This window comes from Micromesistius poutassou, assembly GCF_964030765.1.
Source record: "Micromesistius poutassou genome assembly, chromosome: 18".
NCBI lineage: Eukaryota > Metazoa > Chordata > Actinopteri > Gadiformes > Gadidae > Micromesistius > Micromesistius poutassou.
The window spans coordinates 3925318-3947974 of record NC_140288.1 but is presented as its reverse complement, the minus strand read 5'-3'; the positions used below and the strand labels follow the sequence as shown (position 1 = coordinate 3947974).

Sequence of the window (22657 nt, the reverse complement as noted above, 5' to 3'; positions counted from 1 at the left end):
CCAAGGGCTATTTTTGTAAAATCCAATAAACCAGACCCATGTGAGTTGGCCAATTGACCCCATTTGTTGGTATCCATGACACCCACTGCATACTGATAGCCGGCCCCACACTGCTGGAGAATACAAAGCAATGACCGTGGTCTCACTTCATCTATTGTTTTCTATATTTTATCATTGAGCGGACGCTTCTATCCAAAGCTTCTGGCAACAGATTCAGAGTCAGGTCATTAAGGGGCAGGTAGGGGCCGGCCATCTAGTCACTTTAGACACTTAAGTGTCGCTCATGTATAGGTTCAATAAAGTCGATCAAACTGTTAATCATTTTAGCCTCAACTGTCATTGGTTCAATGGTTCGATTTACATACAAAATGTTTACTACTTTTATTAGATAAAGATGAAAATATAGATATATTGTCTGTAATGTATACTTCTATTATTATATAAAGATGAAAATATAGATATATTGTCTGTAATGTATACTTCTATTATTATATAAAGATGAAAATATAGATATATTGTATTTTTTGGTTGTTTTTTAATTTCCCACCTGACAAAATGACATCTCATCTTCTCTAAACGCGTCTTGCTCCAAGATGTGTGCGGGTTAGAGGCGTTCCTCTCAACTGTCTATAGAGAGGTACCAGGTCTACACACACACACACACACACACACACACACACACACACACACGTACACACACGTACACACACACGCACACTCACCTTTTTAACAAGGATGGTCAGGCCCTGGTACTTGAAGGGCTTTGAGAACTCAATGTACTGGGCCCTTTCGTTGTTGATGGTGAGCGGGGCCACGATCATGTCTGCCAGCCCCCCCAGCAGCTCCCCCATCATGCCGTTCCACTCCTTCTTGTTGCTGTTATTCACCTGGGGGGGAGCATGGCGTGACAACACACTCAACTCAACGCTCTCGTCAGGCCCAGCTCAAACTTTGATTATTGGGAAAGTAGTGTGCGGTTGGGAATTAACGCAACTCGACGATAAAATGGTAAACGCGGTGTAGCTGGTGGAGGTTTTACTTCAAGTACACTTTGATAAGGTTGTCATTTATGAACAATATACTTATATATTTCAACTTGTGATCTAAATACTTAAACATATACGAACACATTATGCAGATAAATATAAGTATTATTAGTAGAAAACTGAAACTCTAGGCTGAAGTGAGAGTGCGGAGTGAAAGTGAAAGTGAAAGTGAAACCAGTTCTAACGCATCTGTAATATATGATTTGTCCAGATCATCTATTCAGATGTGTGTCATCAGCGTAGAGCTGATGACAGCCGGAGTTGTGGTCTGAGATGGAGCACCTGTGGCAATATTTCCCATGCATATTTTTTTTTAAATAATAAATCTATGTGTGGACAGTGTTTAACAGAGGCAAACTACTCATCAACATCACCCTTCTCCAGCAGGAAATGCCCTAGTAGCAGGACCAATGGGCACCAAGGGATCTTGTCTCTACACCGGCTTATTGGCCGATTTAGTTAGAAAGTTAGTAACAAAAAAAAAAGGCAGCATTCAAGGCAGATTCAAATAATATGTACCCCTTTAATAATAAATACAATTCATAACACTAATATTAATAATAGAGCAATTATAAATGCAATATTTATTACTTAAGGGGCTTGCAAATTAGCCAGTGTCGCAAGTGCTACATCATGCATCTGTCGCGAGCTTACTGAAGTTATATCTTATCTTAAGGCAGGACAGCCTTCTTAAGATAACTCTTATCTCAAGTAACGTCATGCGTCATCATGTGATCCTCTACACAAAAAAAACATTCCATGACGTGACAACACTGAAAGAAACCAAACCGACCCGCTCTTGCGTTCCAAACTTCCCGTCCGCCACCAGGTGAACTTCGTAGGTGAAGTTCATGGTCATGGCCAGCTTGATCAGCAGATCCACACAGAACCCGTAACAACATTGCGGTACGATTGGGCGTCCTGTAACCGGGAAAAACCGAGGCAGGGACACAAGTTACAATCACCCCAAGGGAATCGAGGATGGCATTTTTGTGTGTGTGGAGATTTTTTGGGGGTGGGTGGGGGTGGGGGGGTGGTGGAGGGGAGAGAGAGAGAGAGAGAGAGAGAGAGCGGAGGCACTTCATGACCAGGCGGCCGGGCGGGCAAACTCCACGGAAACACGACACAGAGCGACGACGCATGGAGACACGATGTCACATGACTGGAAACACACACACACACACACACACGCACGGACACACACGGACACACACGGACGGACACACACACGCATGTCGCACACATGGAACACACACCTTGCATCGACGCCCACAACGCACCCCCCCCATCCCGCCACCCAATGACAACACACAACAACAACACACAACATCACACACGCACAAACAATGTTACACACATGGCCCCCCCCAAGCTTGTTACGCCCCGACACACACACGCCCACTCCCCACCCACCCACCAACTTGCATGAGACCCCACAACCACCCACCACCCTCCACCCTTGCCCCCTCACCCCCACACACAAAAACACACAACCCCCACACACAACTTGCATGAATGCCCCCACCTCCCCCCACACCACACCACACCACAACCACACCCACAATGCCAATAAACATCGGCATTGATGCATGTCAATGATCATTGGCATTTACACACACACACACACACACACACACACACACACGCGCACGCGCGCACACACACACGCACGCACGCGCGCACACACACATACACGGTATATGTCCCCGTGCATACATATATAGATACCTACAGCATATATATGCATGCATCTCCTGGTTGATGGTTGTTTTGGCGGTGGTTGCAGTAAAAGCACGGATGACATCATAAACGTCCCTGTTGTGTTACCTGGGATGGTTTCATTGGGCCCAGTGCAGATCACCTTTTTAATTAACACCCCGTTTAACGTCATCTCCTCCTTACACGTGCCGTCCAGACTGGTGGGCTTCACGTAGACAAAGGGCTCCTGATGGATGGTTACAATCTGGGGGGGGGGGGGGAGGAGGGAGGCGACGGGGGGGGGGGGGAGAGAGAGAGAGAGGGACAGACAGCGCTGGTTCACGGGTTCATCTGCGTGGGTGTTATATATATAGATATATATGTGTGTGTGTGAGCTCTCTTTGCTTTTTTTTCTCTCGCATTGATCGACGCTGAATATACTTAAGACACGGTATAACGGCACACACATTCAGTCCAGGGTGGAAGGGATGGTGTGCAGGGGAAGTGAAAGTGAAACCAAGTCTTTGATCCGTTGCCCTGATTCATGAATTATTTATCAGACGTTGTCACCCCTGGCTCCAGCTCAGCCCCTCTAGCCCCACCACCCAACGCCCCCCCCCCCCCTCCCCGCGTTGGCTGCTAGCTCCTCCGCCTCAAAGGTGATTACGTTTCTCACTCATCACCCCTGATGATTCCCATGTCTAGTCAGCCCTCTTGTACTTGTAGGCCCGCGTTTTTCTTGGAGTAATCAAATATTACCATTCTGAACGTGGACTCAAACAGCGAGATTCCTTACTGCGATCCTGAAAGTTTTGTGTTCACACCAACATCGACTGATTGACTATAATTTCGTTTTTTTTTTGGTCCGACGACGCATAGAACAGGTTAGATCTGTGCCTTTGTTTCACATGTCTCATGAAACGGCACATCAGCAGATGTGCCGTTTCATTACTCCTGTTTTTGTTGGCGTAAACAAATATTACCATTCTGAACGTGGACTCAAACAGCGAGATTCCCACTGCGATCCTGAAAGTTTTGTGTTCCCACCAACATCGACTGATTGATCTCAGCCAGAGCTGGACTGGTCCATCTGGCGGACCGCCGGCGTTCCCCGCTGGGCCAACAACGGTGCCTTTGGGCCGACGACACAACAAATCGCACTATCGTTATAATTTCTATTTCTTTTGTTCTGTCTGACGGCTCATGAAACAGGTAGATCTTGCGCCGTTGTTTGACACCGGGCCGAGTCACATGTCTGAACCCATCCCCCCCTGTGGGCCGAGTGCCCTCAGGAAACAGCACATCAGCAGAAAAAGACGGCAAAAATAGATAAAGCAAAACAAACAAGGGTGTGGCGGGGGGACATCGCCGGGGGAGAGAAATCGCGTGCCAAAAAAAGACGGGCCCTTCAGACAAACGCTGCCATATGTGCCAGACTGAGTGATATGTCTAATCTAATCTTCAGTGTTTGTCCCAGGCCCGCCCGCCCCCTGGTCTCTCAGCCTCACCTGGAAGTCGCTCCCACTGAATGTCAAGTTAACGGACAAAAATGTGGCATTAGGTGGAAGATGAACCACCCAGACGTCTTTACTCGTCTCCTGCCCCCCCCTGTGAGCAACGGTTGAAAATCAAACCATGAAGGAGGTTGAGGATCAATCGACCCGGTCCCCAAGGAGTCCGTGGAGCCCAAAGCGCCCCACTGAGAGGGGCGGACCCCCTCTATACCTTTAGACGAGTGGACATCTGGAAGCCTCTGGGTTTCTCTGTCTCTCCGCCAGGCCAGATGATCTTTCTCTGGTTGTTCATCACCACCTGCCAGCAAGAGGAGGAGGAGGAGGAGGAGGAGGAGGAGGAGACAGCTCATCACAGTCAAAGTGCTGACTCGTCATATAAAAAGCTGACGGTGCAGATTCTAATGGTTTACTACACTCATTAGCCGGGGCATAGAGTGGCAGGTTTCCAATTGTTCCAATTGTTTCAGTGATTCGAATGATATTTTGACTTGTGTCTATGTAGCATATCTTCAGTATTCAGTATTTATAATTATAAATAAAAATATTATCAGTCATTGAGCCTATTCATAGATACTACACAAAAAGTACCTTTGAATGGTAAGTCTGTACGTTTGACTTGAAACTTATGCAATCCATATTTTAGAATAGCCAGTGTAGCAAATGCCATATCCGGTATTGATAGTGAGTTTCCTAAATTCAGCATCATATGTAGGAGAAAATATTCTCCTACATATGATGCTTGTTGTATTCTGCGGTCTGTGGGCTGACCTGCGTTCCGTTGTAGATGCCGACTTGAATGAGACGGCGGTTCTGGTAGTTCAGGATGCTGTAGTGAGCGTATTTCCTGTCGCCGTCGTCGTTGAACTCCACTCTTCCTGTGAGGCCTTCTGGGTACTTGGATGACATCAGTACTCTGTCGTCGTGGGAAACGCAAAGCATCATTCGAGGCAAACAGAGACAGGTAGGACAAGGGACATACCCGGGGTGATGTGTGTGGAGGTGTTTTTTATGCAAGAAATAAATTACGAAATAAAGAGAATAAAGAGAATAAAGAGAATAAAGAGAAATGTCTCAAATGTCTCATCTCCGGGCAGATTTAGAATTTCAAATTTTTTTTATCACTCTTACAAAATACCCTAGATTCATAAAGTACAAAGAACAAAAAAAAACATCATTCATACATTCAATCTCCCATGCATCTCCCAGGAAGATGTTGGTTTGGTTATAAACCAACATGTTAATCTTCCCAGTGTTAAGTATGTTTTGTTGAACCTGTCTTTTCTGTGCAATGTCTACGTGCTCTGATTCTATGTTTCGTCGTATTTTTGTGTAACGACTACGTGATCAGTTTCTATGCTTCATCATGTTTTTTTGTGCAATACATTTATGTCTGTATGTCAGGGCTCCCTTGAAAAAGAGGCTTGAAAAGGTCTCAATGGGACTCACCTGGATAAATAAAGGTTAAATAAAGAAAATAAAAAATAAAAATAAAATAAAAAAAATTGTCCGTTAACAAAACACCCTTAAAACAAGAAGCCACGGTACCGTTTGAAGAGAGGCCCCGTCTTCCAGATGTTGGTGTTCCCCACGCAGCCTCTAGGGGGCTCCGTGATGTTCTCCTTCTCAAACAGCTCCTGGATGGACTGGGCCACCACCGCCACCGCGTCGCTGATGTGCGCCGACTCGTTCTTCCCGTTGATGAGCTGGAGGCCGATGAGACCTGTTGTTTCCCGCCGCCCCCCCCCCACACACACACACACCCCCACCCATCCCGCCCGCCCGCCCGCCCCCACCGAGCCACCACCCACCCACCCACCCCGGAAAAATTACCAAAGAAGAAGAAAAAAAAACGAAATCACCACCGTGCGGCGTAGACAAGACACCACCAATTGGATCCCTGTTTGCAATGCACATCAAACCCAAAAATGAAAACTTATAGGGGCCTCTGGACAGGACATCCGTGGGAAAAGGTCGCACATCAATCATGGGAGCCAGCCTCTTAGCTTAAAGGGGGCGGCGGGTGGGGGAGGGGGGGGGGGGGGGGGCTGTGGGCTGACCTTTGACCTGCTGGCGTGGTTTTGAGGTGAGTGCGACGTGCGCAAGACGGCAAAGGGCATCATGTCTTGATGTTGCTATGGCGACCTTTTACCCAAGCATGAGCAGAGCGTCCCTTGAAGTTGGATTTTATTTATTAATTTCCGCCCAACGGAGCGGAGCAGGGCAGGGGAGGATGATGAGGGATGAGCACAAGCGATGCATTTTTAATGCGTTGTGTGTTTTTTTTTACACAGCAGCGGGGGAGGGGGGGGGGAGGGAGGGGGTAACAAGGGGGTGGTTGGGGTCACAGGTGCAGTGTGCAAACACACTGCCCTGCCTGGACTACTGGGACAGCACACGACGCGTTAGGGAATATGTAAAGCCACGACGACACAGAGTAATCCAACTTCAGCTAAGTTTTCTGATTGCAATGAGGTCCGTTTATCGCAGGCTCCTGACAGGGTGGGCAGGACAAGACAGGACGAGACAGGACGAGACAGGACGAGACAGGACGAGACAGGACGTTACAGGACGTTACAGGGCTGTACAGGACGCAATATTGTTTTCCATAGGATGTTTTCCAAGTCTGGGATCTCGCCTGTGATTGGTTAGAAGGGCTCTCCTTTAGATCGTGTTTCGATTGGTCCTAGCTGTTTGCAGGGGGGTTTATGGTTAGGGTTAGGGTTGGGTTTAGGGTTAGGGTTAGGGTAGTGGTTAGGGTTTCGTTAGGGTTGAACCTTACCCAAACCCTAACCCTAACCCTAACCATAGCCAATCGGAGGAGAGCCATTCCAACCAATCAGGTTGGAGGCGAGAATCCCAGACTTATCCTACAGAGAAAAAAAAATATTGCGTACAGGACAGTTCAGGGGACTGCATGACAGCAGAGGCAGAACGGTACAGCACTGGATGAAGACCTTCATTAAGGAGTGTGTGTTTTTTAGTGCCATGGGTGGAGGTGAGGTGGGGTTAGAGACACTTGACAGTTGTGAGTAAATAAAAGTGACATCATCATCGTGAGACAGGCATGGGTGCAGACTCTGTGGACACCGGAGGGACGAGGGGGTTGATAATTAAGTTGTAGCTTACCATTCTAACTCAGATATACCTCAGGGAGGGAAGAGGGGGGTCTTAACTCCCTTCATAATGCATGAGAACCGGGCTATTAATATAGCAGAGTGGCACAATGCACTCAGCACTGGCAGCCCTCACTGTGTGTGTGTGTGAGTGTATGTGTGTGTAAGGGCTTGTATGTGTGTGTGTGTGTGTGTGTGTGTGTGTGTGTGTGTGTTTGTGTCTCTGTGTGCTTGTATGCATGAGTGTGTATGCTTGTATGTGTCTCTAAGGGTGTGTTTGTATGTGAATGTGGGTGTAAGTGTATGTGCATGTGCATGTGTGTGTGTGTGTGTGTGTGTGTGTCTGTATGTGAGAGTCACTTCGCGTGAGACGGGTAAAGAATTGGAAATAAAAAAAGGATGAAATTGAATTATAGATGAAATCCAAACACATTCATCCAGGATATACCAAAAAAAAAAAAGACCCATTTAAACCTTTAAACACAAACAATGCTTAAACGTTTAAACGCTTAACACACAACAAGCACTTAAGTAGCCAGCCCGCTAAAGGACGGCAGCTAACCATTTCCCCCGCGGGGGGGAGGGGGGGGGGGGGCGGGGGAGGGGCACTCATCCCACTCGGCAGTCGTGCGTTCAGCACCAACTGAAAATCCGGTAACGTTAAGTTCAGTTTACGTTGTTCACTACGTTATTTTCCACCACCACCACCCCCCACCACCCCCCCCACGAGGGGGCCGGGGGGTAGGAACATACCGTCTGGCGCCTCGCTCAGGGCTTTACCCGACATCTCGCGTTCGCCCACCAGCCACACGTAGCCGGAGCCCGTCATGTTAAGGAGACGCGCAGCCTTGTAGACCGCCGCCGCGTCCTCCTCGCTGGGGGACACACGCAGCATCGTGCGTGGGGGGGTCGGGGGGGGGGGAACATGAAAAAAACAAACAGTGGTTAGCATTGTTGAGAGTGTTTGTGACGTCGGGCTGATATCGGGTTAGGGGGGCGCGTCCTAGCTAGAGTGTCGAGGTGTCTCTGAGGGAGACACCTCACCCCTAATTGCTCCTGACGAGGTTGGCTGTCGCCTTGCGTGGTTGACTCCGCCGTCGTGTGTGTGTGTGTGTGAGTGTGTGTATTAACCGTCTGCTAAATGCCCTGAATGTACATGGAAAGACAAAACGATGGAGAAATAGTGAGTCTGGAGCGGCGTGCGAACGCCAGTGGATGTCCCTGATAAGTAGGCTGGTGGACCAGACGAATCAGGGTCAGCGCCCGTGGGCGGCAGGCGGTCTCTGACCATTGGCAGCTGGCCTTTGAATCAGCCAATCATTTGAGAGGGTCTCAGGGTCCCTGGGTGGTTAACGAGCTTCTGGGCGCTCAGGGGGATGAATATGAATCTCTCAAATGAGGCCATTTGGAGGCCGACTGCCCGATGGCAAATAACAGTTTTTGATGAGATTTTCATAGGATTATTGACGGGTTTTTTTTCTGCATTTTGACTAATACACTGATCAAGGAGACTTCAATTGTGTGAACTCTTTGAACTCCTTGTATCCTCAAAATGTAAGGATTAAAAAATGTTTTTGAAGAGATGACAACGCTTGCACCGGGGGAGACGTACGTGTTGCATCCGTTCCAACTGCCAGTGTGTCAGTTCTACGCTCGTTAGCTGTTGTTGTCATCTTTAATCATCGCGGGACCTTGTTGTCAACCCAACTTTGATCTGTGTTCGTTAATTGAATCAGCTTCTGAAGGATAACGGGAGTGTCCTCAAGTCTTAAAGTGGTGGATGTTCTGAATGAAGACGGTGAGTGTGTACAAACCGACGATCTTCTGGACGAGGTTTCTTCGTGGATACCATATTTTTTTTTTTACCATTGTAACGATTAACCATCATAAACTATTTCAATATCTATCCTCTAGTGACATCACAAGTGGGCGGGTCCGGTCCCAGGACTGACGATAGACAGATCAGACCTCCCAGCCCACCCAGTGGACCTGTTCCCAGTGCCAGGCGGATCTATCCACCGTACATCAGCTGGACCACACTCCCACGCGTCACGTCAAAAAGGGCACTTCTGAAATGGCGGTTATGTTCTGCCCTCATCAAATGAAATCATACTTTATTCATAGAGCGCCCTTTTAGGCAAGCAAAGGCAATTCAAAGTGCTTTACAGAATAAACACAAGATAGATCTCATTCCGAATTCATATAGTCATAAAATAAATTCTTAAATACTCGGAGAAGGAGAGTGAGGCTGTAAATGGCGGAGGGGGAGGGGGGGGGGGGGGGGGGGCGTGGGGGGGTGTGGTCACCTGGCGGAGAGGATGATGACGCGGGCCTCCAGCTCCTTGGCTTCCAGCAGCAGCGCCGTTAAGTTAGTCTCCTGGCTGAACTGGAGGACTTTCTCTGCCTGCGATCGAGGCACAAGAAAGGTCAAGCCAGCTACTTTTCCCCCGTAAGGCGGACACCGTGCTCACCTCGGTGGGTTTACCTGCCCGCTGCCACGCCCGGTCGGTGGTGTTTGGTTTTTTTGGTTTTTTTTTTCAGAACAAAAAAATTAAAAATTAAAAAAAAAAAAAACGGAGATAGAGTACTACCTAGTGGTAGTAGTTAGAAAAAAAAAAATAGATATATATAAGAAAAAAAGTTTTTAAAATAGAAATGCGATCCGGGGGGAATCGGCTGAACGGAACTAAAAAAATAAAAATAAAAAAAGCTTGGAAGGGAAAAAAATCATCTAGCATTTTTTTTTTTGTTGTGGCATGCAAACTGAGGATTTGTCAAGGCTCCGGGGGGGTACACGTGCATGTTAGGGCGAAGGTCAATGCAACCGGGAACTAAAAACAGGTGAAGGGTCGGGGGAGAGGGAGAGGAGAGCGGGGGTGGCTGGTGAGGGGGTTACTTTTTTCCCTCCCCCGAAAAAAAACAAAACTTTAGTCGAAAAGTGTGTGTTTGTGTGTGCGTGTGCGTGTGTGTGTGTGTGTGTGTGTGTGTGTGTGTCGGGAGGAAGCGCTACACATCAAACAGGAAGTAGCAGCCTTGTTGTTCCACACCATCGGCTCCTCAGCAAGGAACGGGCGTTGTTGTCGGTGTGTGTGTGCGTTTGTTTGTGTGTGTGTGTGTGTGTGTGTGTACATGCATTTCCTGGAAAATGAAAAATGATAAAAGCGGGACGGGGAAAAGGGGGGGGGGGGAAAGAGGGGGAGGGTGGGGCGGCTGCTGTTTACACGTTTTTAGTATTTTTTTTCATTTTTTTTTTCAACTTTTTATTCCTCATGGCAAGAAAAAGGTCATTCTTCGGTGAAATCATAGGGAAATGTCTCAAAAGTAAAAGAAAATCAAAATCAGAAATCACGTGCTACCAAGAGAGAGAGAAAGGGTGGGGGGGGGGGCAATTCTGGGTTCGGCTGGTGGCTGGAAAGATTATTTATCTTTTTTCTAGTTGCTACGTTTGGAGAGTTGAGGGCGGCGTGCATTGACCATGCAAATATACCTTGGGTCCTCGCTTGTTGTCATAGGACAGTTGGTCGAGGTTTTCATAGTTCCTTTTTTTATTCTGATGAGTAATGTGCACAGAGAAAATATGCAGACACAGAAAAATATTATAAACAGTTGAAAATGGAAGGGCAGTAAAGCATTCCAACACATCTCCCACTTTTCTGCTTCAAATCGCGGGCCTTTAGACGTGGGGTTCGCAAAGAGCAACCAGAGACGGGGGCGGCGGCGATGGTTTCCACGCCGACTAACCGACATCTTTGTCTAGCGTAAAAAAGGGTCCTTCAGCTGTAAACGTCACAACATTAGTTTAAACAGATGTAGCACAGCACACACCTAGCCGGGGAATATATCTCGGAAACGAGTCCATCGTTTTCTTTTCACACCTCCATCCAGAAACATCAAACAAAATTGTTTCGCCCCTTGTTAACCGCCACCATTTTGTACTTTTGTTTGTTTTTCCGGAACGTTCTGCTGGAGCACACAAGGGAATTCTACATGTTAGACAGGCAGCCATTTTACAGTAGAAGACAAAGAGTCCTTTTGGTTCACAGACTTCTCCTGTTCCTACACCCTCGACTGAACACACCACAGCGCGCTCTCTCTCTCGCTCTCTCTCTCTCTCTCTCTCTCTCTCTCTCTCAGTCCCCCTACACCGACATTGATTCCACATACAGTGCATCATACTTCTTGCAAAGACTTAGTTAAAGATTTAGTGAAAATACTATCGCACCTAAAAGTGTGGCCTTAAAAAAAAAAACTGTCCTGGAAGATGTCTGACCCAGGGGCCGTCTATAATCAGGTCATGATATTTGCCGCATTGTGTATTTTAAGTATTTCTGTATTCCGTTAAACACAACACTTGTGAGTCATTACCCTGACAATGTGAACTGGCTTCAAATATTACAGCCCTGAATGTCTGTCAATGCTGGCAGAGCCTCTGCTTGGTTGTGTCGTTCAATAGGACATCATTGCCTCTAGTTAAAGACCTTGGAAGAGAGCGTTGTAAGTAACTGCAGCATTTGGTTGCCATGGGAGTGAAAAGGATAATCATATTTTAGCAAGATTTATTTTCAACACTAAAAATACATGTTTTTTTTTATCCCTTTGGTCTAATTGGCAGCAGAGTGCCACAAAAGGGAGGTTTCGGGGTTTAGCATTAAAAACAGCTTTGGGTGACCAATCGTTTCTCTTGCTTCCTAACTTGCTCAAGAAAACCTGTTTGAAGAAGCACCGGAGAATTCTACGTCTTAAATTGAACAATGAACCTACCAGCTAGATTAAAGATTGCAAAATTCATCTTTAACTAAATAATTCCTAAATCTGCATTTTAAAACATGTTCCTCGGGGGAAATGTTTCCATAGTAACAGTAACTCAAAACCTGTATTATCAGATTCAGTGTTCCTGTATATTGTACGTCGTGCGTACTCAAACCTGCTCACTGACAATCGTGTAGCAACGTGATGCAATTTTGTAACTGAGGATGTTGAACTAACCTTAAGGTTAAAACTAAAAACACCACAAGTCTCCATAGACACAGTCCTTCATCTTCCCTCCATGGGAACGTAACACTGGCACCATGCAGTAAACCACCGAACGCACAAACAAACACAGATCACCACAACACAACAGCAGCAACAGCAGCCAACGCAACTCCAAAGCATTTGTATGTGGCGTATCGCAGGTGCACCCGCCCGCCAGAGTCCATTAACCTATGCATCGTGGCGTCATGGAATCCATAAACCTACGCACCAATTTCCAAGTCGGCCAATTACCGAGCCCACAAACCGTGTAATACAACGGCAGTGACATACACACTCGGACGGGGAACATACTGCCGTCATTAAGAGCAAAGACCAAACATCTGGCTGTCCTTAAAAGCCTGTTAGGAGGAGGGGGGGGGGGGGGGGAGGGGGCGAGCGATGGAGGCACTGATGAATTCACGAGCGGGGGCCGACGACCCGGGGGCCCCGCTGCCGCCACCGCCACCGCCCCCCTGGATCCTGGAGCGTGTTCCACTTTAAATAATTCAACTGGGCTTCTGATTTAATTACTGCTCCGGATCAGAACTCATTCCACTCTGAAACACAATTACACCAACAAGCCCCATAAGGGAGAGGGACCAAAGGCACGTAGCCGCCAAGCGGCCAAGATCCACATCCCATGATACACTCTGTGCTATTAATTATATCTTCCTCCCTCTTCCTCCCAACCCCAAAGCAAGAGCGCATCATCATCACCATCATCATCATCATCATCATCATCATCATCATCACCACCATCATCATCATCATCATCATAATCATCGTCATCTGTTGAGGCTCAATATAGCGTATAGCTCTCCACTGACCCACATACACAGCCCAGAGCCAAAAAACCATCCTCCATCTTTCTATGGTGTTTTAAAAAGGTCTTTTAAAAGCATAACACGTGCATCGCATCTTCTTGCATCTTCGCCTAACGAGCCAGATGGCTTCAGACATGAGAGTGCGGGGCTTTTTGTCTCTACAATAAAGCCATCCATCCATCCGTTAAGTATGAACTCTGCACAACCGCAAACACACACACACACACAGCACCTGCTCCCTCTGCGGTAGTGGGGTTTTGACTGCAGGCTATGAAAGGTACTGGGTTTCGAACCCAAGTGGCCACAGCTTACTTGTGGGCATAGTTGCGAGTGGCAAAGTGTGTTCATCTCCCAGATGGAACGTACTGGGTTTGATTACCAATGTCTTGCAGCCTAACCTAGAGTTGCACTCCAATGGTACTTCATCGTTTCTAATGGTCTGTGCCGGTTTGCAGAACCCCACGTTAAAGTTCCGCTATTTGGCTCCCATCGTGGATAAGACACGGGATAATTTGGACTATGGCAAAAAGCAACGTGAGGATGAGTAGAAATCAACGTACAAACTCTGACTTGTTTGAATTACACCACATTAGACGCTGTCGATGTCTTTAGGGAAATGTTAGCAAATGTATACACAATGGTGAGAAAGAGATGTGGCCACAGAACGCAAAAGGAAAACAGTTACAGACACAGAGCGCCGCCGTTGTCAAAGGAAAACGTACAGGTTTTAGGCGTCCTCGCACAACGCACGCTCAGACCCTCGCCATACCCCCACCCCCCCCCCCTTTGCCGGACCCTCACCTTGGTCTCCCTCTCCTCCAGGAGGGTCTCCAGTCTCTTCTGGGCGGCACGGCCCTCATGGTCGTCGCTGACGATGAGGATGATGTGGTTCCAGCGAAACTCACGCATCATGTCGAACCACACGTGCGCCTGGTGGGAGTAGGGGGGCACCGTCCGCAGGAAGGACAGGTGGATGCTCTGGAGTCAGGGAGTAAGGGGAGGGACACTTTGACCTTGATGCCTCTCGCAGACAGGAGGTCACAGAGTGCTTTACAACCGTAGCAGGGGTTCGATAAGCACCAAGGAATGTGAACCTCTGCAAAGCAGAACCAACATTGTCTAAAAAGATGAGTCTTTGACTGTTAAACTCTTTTAAATGTCCCGAGTTTACATTTCTTAGGAGTAAAGGGGAATCTAGAATAGAAGAGGAGGAGGAGGAGGAGGAGGAGGAGGAGGAGGTGGAGGAGGAGAAGGAGGAGGAGGTGGAGGTCAATAGTGGAGGGGTGGGGAGGATAGTTGGGTTTGATCCCCAATGTCAGGAGTCCATATGTAAGCGTCCTAGAGGAAGATTTTCCTTAATGACCTCTCTGCAAGTGGCCTTGGATAAAAGATTCCGCTAACAAGGTAAATAATGATTTTCTGGGGACGTCTTCGATTTGAAAAGGTTATGGGACAGCTTCCCCATGACCTGACCCAGACCCGCCCGTTAATGACCGACGCTTTGGATTAAAACGTTTGGTTTCACTAAATGGTAAATAATGATTTTCGGAAAGAATGATATTCTAGCGTTTGTCTCCTCGGCAAAACATTATGGGGTTTGAATCCCTGTGTCCACAGTGTACCTGTAGGTATCCTTGAACAAGATCCCCTTATGCCTACCTGCTCCTTCAGGACATGTTTCTAAAATCGCCTTGGATAAATGAGTAAATAGTTGTCATACAGTGTGCTGGATTTCACACACTATACATCAGGCTTTGGCTCCCTACATTAGCATCCAATGAAGCCATGATCCTTTCCATCCTTTTCGGACGGGCGTGACAGGGGATTAAGCCCAGGTGCATCAGCTCGTGGTTAAGACGGTGGGAGTTTGAAAATGTTCTCTGGCGTCAACGCTGGCCCCGCCCCCTTGTGACGTCACTCCGAGCACCTTATCAGAGGTATATATAGATATAAATGGGCATGTGGGTGGGTTGACTATCAAAGGAGATGCAGCTGGGCTTTTGTCAAACCTAAACATATTGTCTTAATAAATGCTTCTCATCTAAGAACAAAACCATGGTAGTTGCTGAAAATAGTACGTAGAACAGTTATTTGCATATAGAGATATGATAGAGATATAGATATGTATGAAGATAGCTGATCCAGAAGGAAAATCTCATGTGCTGTATGTTTGTTATGCGCTAAGAATATTCCTGGAACAGAAAATTCTGGTTGTACAGATGGTTTGTCTGTATGGCTTTAGTCCATGGGGAAAAAAAATAAGAGTTTAGTTCCATAAGAGATATTTTGATTTCTTTAGTGGCTTACATTTTATAATTTTTAAGGGTTGTGTAAATGTTCATTCACCCAACGCCAAACAGCCACTCATGCCCTGTTTGCAATAAATACAGTATATTAGGGGGGGTCTCAGTTATAATTTATGATCGCTATCAATGTTTCAGTTGGAAAGCCATTTAATCAGGCCTGTCATGATGAAAAGTGATGGTATGATGAATCTTAGAAGCTTTTCAAACTCTCCCCAGGGTCCTTTATCCTACTACTACTTCTCTCCATATCTCTCTCGCTCAATATTCTACCCTCTGTACATCCCTCTCTGAGTAGTCCACTCTGTCTCTATGTCTCTCGACCGCTCACCTTGTCAGAGTAGATGGAGATGTGTGGTGAGGCTCTCTCTCTCTCTCTCTCACTCTACAGTATGCCTCTATGTCTCTCGACCACTCACCTTGTCAGAGTAGATGGACATGTGTGGTGATTCTCTCTCTCTCTCTACAGTATGCCTCTATGTCTCTCGACCACTCACCTTGTCAGATTAGATGGAGATATGTGTGGTGATTCTCTCTCTCTCTCTCTCACTCGCTCACTCTCACTCTCTCTCTCTATAGTATGCCTCTATGTCTCTCGACCGCTCACCTTGTCAGAGTAGATGGAGATGTGTGGTGATTCTCTCTCTCACTCTCTTTCTCTACAGTATGCCTCTATGTCTCTCGACCACTCACCTTGTCAGAGTAGATGGACATATGTGTGGTGATTCTCTCTCTCTCTCTTTCTCTACAGTATGCCTCTATGTCTCCCGACCGCTCACCTTGTCAGATTAGATGGACATGTGTGGTGATTCTCTCTCTCTCTCTCTCTCTCTCTCTCTCTCTCTACACAGTATGCCTCTATGTCTCCCGCCCGCTCACCTTGTCAGAGTAGATGGACATGCGAGTGGTGAGGCCGACCACGGGGATGCGGTAGAAGCCGGCGGTGTAGGAGACGGGGGTGGGCGTCAGGTGGTCGTTGGACTGGGGCGGGTGGCTCACCAGGATGGCGTAGACCTGCCAGGGACAGAAAGGAGGCGGTCAGTATCAACGATAGAAACCTGTTTATTGATAGAGCGTTTACCAACTCAAAACGCTGCGCAAACAGCTTGAAAGCAACAATAGATTACAAGGTAAGACGGGTGAGTGGTAAAGGGGTTGTGGGCCAGAAGCATAATAATAAATAACAATACATTTGATTTATGTCGCAGTTTTCATTGTCAGGGATCACCTCAAGGTGCTCTGGCGGTTGCATTAAAACAATACAACAATAAAATGCAGACAACAGGGAATGCCAGATGGCTAAATGAAAGTATCACTGAATAAAGCGTCTAGAGTTTAACGAATTTCTCCTACGGGGGATTAATAAAGTTGTATCGTATCGTATCAAGTTTGTCTCGTTTAAAAGAGGCGAGAGTCAGGGGACGCCTGAGGCTGTCCGGGAGGACGTTCCAACATATCACTGTTTACAGTTTACTAATATAGTATATATACTGTATATATACATTTACTAGGGTCCCACAGAAAGACAGCTAGTCTGTGTGCTAGTCGGCTAGGTTGGGTTTCTTTCAACTGCCAGTCGGAGGTGATTCCTTCTTTGTTTGAGTTTTTTATTGTCTTTAATTGAATGTGGACAAAAGTTTTCAACAAGACGTCTTCCTCTTTAAAGCAGTATGAATGGCCTTGTTTTTGAGGGGTGATGCACACTCGCCTTGCCAGACCTCGGGGGGTTCCACTACCCCACAATAAGTGACTGGGTTCGATCCCCAATGATTGCAATCTAACCTGTATGTGTACATGTACATTCGTTCATTGAGAAAATTCCAAGTGCTGCACAACGTAGTTTCTAAAAACAACTGGACAGAGTGCAGAGTCGCATTTGGAATCAGAACGAGAAAATCGTTCTGCACAAAACAAATGATTTTCATCCCCAAAAACGTTTTTACCTGCAGGCATCCATGAACAAGATGCCCAGCCCCTACCTGTTCCCTAATGGCACATATCTGAATTCACTGTAAGCCACCATGGAAAATCTATTCCTATTTACTTTGTGCTTCTGCTGGTTGTCTGCTTGACTGTTGATGGCACAGACGTCAGCTCATCTGCTGAGTCCGCTGTCAAAATGTCACAACAGTAACTGTCTAATGAGATCACGCCCTGGGCATGAGAAGAGATGATATATATATATAAATAGATGTTGTATACAGACACTGTATAGACACTGTGCATATAGACAGATAGACAACAGAGTGCAAGCACAGCAGTCTGCAATGCATCACTGTCAGCATATAGTCATTGCTTAATCATGACCTTTTCCTCTGCTAACCCATCTTATAATATGCCATGTTCATTTTGTGTCACATTTAATTCAGCTGTTAGATTAGATTTCAAACATGGATACCCAATACAAAAGAAGATCAAGAAGACATCACGGCCATAAAAGGTGGACATTTTCTCTCCACTCCAGCTGGACTCCATTTCTTCTCCGGTCTGATTTCCACACAAATCAGCTTGGCTCTGCAGTCGGCATGAGAAAAAGCAGCAAGACCCCTTTCACCCAGACTCAACAGCAAGACGGCACCGATTCCTTTTCAGAATTCAGAATGTGCCTGGAGAAGTGTGCCTCCGCGGCCTGCCCTGGAACCAGGGCCAAAGTGCTGGCACGGCGGCGGGGCTTCTGGGGGTGGTTGGTTGACAGGGAGCAGCAGCTCTCAGTATGGCTGGGTCTTGAACGGAGATCCTCGTCCAAGCGACCGTGGCTTCCAGGCATCGCTCCTCCACCATCTGCCCGACCGGGGGCATCCTCCGTCAGCAGAGCACCGCGCCCCGGCCCGTCCGCCACCGTTAAACCGTTGGGACGGTAACGTGGGCAGAGTAGCTGAGTAGTGGCTATGGGGATTTCCTGACAACCACGCTGGGTTCAAACACCAAGCCAAATATGAAGGTGACCCTAGCTGTCGTTGTTGTTATGGGGATTTTATACAAACTGTATTGAGTCAGGAGTAACATGTTCTATATATATCGATAAGAGACTGGACCACCGAATCTAGCAGCTGGGTTTGTTACACAAACACGGTTCCATACTTATTTACAATATTTGAGTGTTTTTCATTGTTGTATATCGACATTGGAGTATTTATCAATGAAGAACAGTGGAAGTCATATTAAGTGTTAAACAGAAGTGTTTCAATCGAGCATGGTAATTCACAGTATTTTTAGGTCATTAAAATGATCAATAGTTATCGATATCGATCAATATGATCGGGTTCTATCGTGATATGTCTTTCAGCCATATCGCCCAGGCCTCGTCAGGAGATGGAGTTGTGGCTGTGGTTTGTTCGACTACCATTTCGAAAAGCTACTGGGTTCTATCCCACCGGAGATCCTGTCACCATCTTGTTTTAGGATGTTCTATTTTTAAAAACGTCCTGGAACAAACGGCAGTTGAAAGTAACCCACTAAAGCCCACTATGCATGAAGGCATGTTGTGGCGTGTTGACTATGTTATAGGAGACAGGTGATTGATAGTGGCTTTGGGACAGGGTGTTTGACTAGTTCCAAGCCCAAAGGTACTGGGATCAAACCATCAATTTCTGCATGACGCCTAACCAGTATGCATCCTTGAGCAAGATAACCTTACCCCAGACCTGCTCCTAAACACCATGACTCAATGTATAGTATGGGCCATATGGATAATTGAACACAGACCATTTGTTAACATAAACAAGAGAACCAGCATGAAGAGTATACAACCATTGTCAGTTGTAATCTCGAGAGTTGCATGTGAATGCATTTAACAAGCATACGATAAGCTCTGTTGTGCTGCAGTGCGTAATAATGCTTGCGGGCTCTATTAGTGACATGGATTACGCCTAGAAGTGGAGCTAACGTAGGTGTCCATGTAAGCAGCGTAGCGTGGAGCACGTTGAATAACAACAGCTAATGTGTGAGTACATGCATGTGTTGAGTGCAATTGCTGCCGGCGTGTATGATGCATGTTGGGGGGGGGGGGAAAGTGAGGGTGAGAGAGAGAGAGAGAGAGAGAGAGAGAGAGAGAGAGAGAGAGAGAGAGAACGAGAGAGAAAGAGAAAGAGAGAGAATGATGTAGAGAGAACAAGGAATAAACAGGGAAGACAGAAAACAAGCAGAAAGAGGTTGAGATAGACAGAGAGAAATAGAAAGATAAGAGAGAATTAAGAAGAAAGGAAGCAGGGATGGATTGAAAGTAGACCGATACAAAAAGAAACAGGGCGAGGGACAAAGAGATATAGAGCCAAAGGAGAGAGAGAGAGAGAGACAAAGAAAAGGTAGAATGGGAGAAAAAAAAGAGGCAGCAACACAATAAATAGACAGATAGAGAAACAAAAAGCGCGAGAGACATCGAGAGAGACCGACCGATAGAGACCGACGGAGAATAAACAAAAGATAAAGCCATAGAAAGAGAGAGCGTCTGTGTGAGCGTTGTAACCTCGTTAAAAGCCATTATGGATTTTCTTTTATAACACATGACGGCACATGAGAGGAAGAGGCCAAGGCGTGTCGGACATAATGTTGTATACATACATAATGGATAAATACCTATAGTGGATGTGCAACCTGCCCATCTTCTGAGCTCCGACGTGTCTACACAGTGGATGCTTTATGCATGTTATTAAGACATTAAAACACGGTGAGTGCATGCGTTCCATAGCACGGTTCAATTCCCCCTAACCCTTTGCTGATGGGTTAAAGTCCTGCTCTACCACTTAACAAAACACTTTAACACCCTTAAAGATGTTACCACCAGTGTGTCGCCATTTCACACATCTTCTTCGTTGGTGTTTGTTCACAGGGGGGCAATCGGCGATTCTTGCTTGCCCCACTTTGATTTTATTAAAGGGCGTTCGAATGGAGTCTCACGGTTCTCATGCGTTTGTCTCTACAGCAATGGAGAGAAATTCATCATGAGAGAACCATGAGACTCAAGGCAAACACCATCGGACCAAAACAAAGTGGGGCAACAAAGTGGGGACATGCCATGTGTTGATGTTGTGGGTTCAGTTTAATGAGGCCAGCCTTGCTTGGGACCGGATTTTCAATGCAGCATCTGTGTGTGTACACACACACACACAGCAGAAAGTAGAACAGCCTGGCTATGCGGAACATTATGAATGACGCTGGGTTCATCTCCCACACCCGCCCCGCGTGTGTGTCCGTTTCAGCCCAGTGGATAAGTAGCTCATGGACACGGTTTTGACCTCAGATGTAAGCCTATTTCTGGAGACAGGTGCAAACATCACATGGGCATTGCTCTCCTGTACCCATATGGCTGTCCTGTCCTGAAACCGTCGGCAGGATTAAGAAAGTGCTGAACCTGGATTCGGCATTCTGAATAGGAATTGCAATAACGAATATTTATATGATTAAAAGGAGGTGTGTACACAAGCACACACATTACATACACACACACACACACACACACACACAAACACTACCTTTTCATCAGACTGGTATGTGTGTGTGTGTGTGTGTGTGTGTGTATGTATGTGTGTGTGTGTGTGTGTGTGTGTGTGTGTGTGTGTGTGTGTGTGTGTGTGTGTGTGTGTGTGTGTGTGTGTGTGTGTGTGTGTGTTGTAAGCATTTTAAAGAGTAAATATATTTAGTCAGTTGGGTTTTAAAAATAAGGGAATGGAATGCACCAGCTCAATGGCTTTGAGTGACCGGATAATAAACCAGATAGATGACCATAGACGCCAGACAGTGATTGATTACCATTCATCACTGGTGACCCTGCTGTCTGTCAACAGACAAATGACATGGTCGTCCAATATTGTCCTAAAGCAACCTATTGCTCGCCGGGTGCCGCTTGTCCATTGAACCGAGTTTAACGGGGGAAATTAAGCCATAATTAATCATGGCACCCCGTTGACCAAAGCCGTCTAAAACATCTGGTTCTGAATCGCCGCATGGTTGGAGGTGGAGGTGGAGGTGGAGGTGGGGGTGGGGGAGTTTAGCCGGTAAATCCCGTGAAATGGACACCCGACCCTACTGTGGTAAATGGTAAACGGTAGGGACAGGACAGGCCTGGAACATGATGCGTGTGGAAGGTGATCAACCAAAAAGTACCTGGCTGGAGATGAGATCTTCGCAGACGGAGAGGGCCATCTGGATGGCGTTGGGCTTGTGCGTTACGGAGATGGCGGTGAGCTTGAATTTGTCCCGGCCGTAGATCAGGTTGGCCTGGGTCACGGCATCTTTGAAGACCTGCTCGTACCTCTTCTGGCTCAGGACGGCCCCGATGTTCACTATCTTCGGCTCGCAGCCGGCCCGCGCGCAGGAGCACGAGAGGAGCACCGCCAGCAGAAACACACGCATTGCCCCTCGCGCCACCGACCAACAACAGCCCAATAAACACGGCGTTCCCCGCTCGCTCTTCTCCCGGTTGGCGGGTCGGCTGGACCAGCACCGGCTCGTGGTGGGAATCACGGGGTTCACCCGCCCTGTAACCGCACGGCGTGAGTCACGCGCCTGCTGGAATTGGCGCTATAAATCTTAACGGGCAATGCGGAGGAATTCACGTTACCAGTGGACGCCAACTGCCGCATATATGGCGATAAAACTCGTTAAAAAACTAGCTTCATCGTCTCATTCAGAGCGTAAATAACTAAGGCTAGTCCGCGGCGTTGACTTGGAGGATATTGAAGCAGTTCGCCGGTCGTGTGTCCAGTGTGAGTGTGTGGTTTGTATCGCTGTCTCAGACCTCCGTGGGCTGCGCGCTCCGCTCCTCGGTGAAGTGATTACACTGATGCGACGCTCGCGGCGCAGCGTCTGTCCTTGGTGCTGACAGCTGTGCTCGCGCGCCGCAGCGAGCGCGCGCCTGCGCCGTTCACGCTCGTACGTTATACAGGGTTGGTTTTTTTTTTTTTTTTGCTTTAGTGCGTTCTGCTGGAGTGATCGGACAGCTGCAAGAGGCATTCAACGGTGCTGCTGCTGCTGCTGCACATGGTAAAAACATGAATGGCCTCTTGCTTAGAATGTGGTACTCGACGGTGATGTGGTTCTCAATGGGATGCCGAAGGTAAAACGTAATCAATTGATGCGTAGACCAACGCCAAGGTTCCCATTCAAAATTAATCCGGCTGCATATAGGCATAGGAATATTAGAACAGG

General features: G+C 47.1%; 1 protein-coding gene across 4 annotated transcripts in view; it reads right to left on the bottom strand.

Moving 5' to 3' along the window:
* grin1a (glutamate receptor, ionotropic, N-methyl D-aspartate 1a) overlaps positions 1–21862 on the bottom strand; it is a gene marked incomplete at its 5' end in the record, with an annotated part of 38904 nt that extends 17042 nt beyond the window's left edge. For 3 of the 4 annotated variants that reach the window (XM_084482676.1, XM_084482678.1, XM_084482679.1), the window contains 12 exons: positions 723–887; positions 1840–1967; positions 2874–3009; positions 4470–4556; positions 5027–5171; positions 5804–5978; positions 8125–8246; positions 9678–9775; positions 10859–10921; positions 14010–14186; positions 16391–16525; positions 21614–21862. In XM_084482676.1, coding sequence (XP_084338802.1) covers positions 723–887; positions 1840–1967; positions 2874–3009; positions 4470–4556; positions 5027–5171; positions 5804–5978; positions 8125–8246; positions 9678–9775; positions 10859–10921; positions 14010–14186; positions 16391–16525; positions 21614–21862 — 1680 coding nt within the window. Of the gene's footprint in view, positions 1–722; positions 888–1839; positions 1968–2861; positions 3010–4469; positions 4557–5026; positions 5172–5803; positions 5979–8124; positions 8247–9677; positions 9776–10858; positions 10922–14009; positions 14187–16390; positions 16526–21613 lie in introns of all 4 variants that reach the window. The other variant, XM_084482677.1, reaches the window with a different exon arrangement.
* Between the last annotated feature and the right edge of the window lie 795 nt (positions 21863–22657).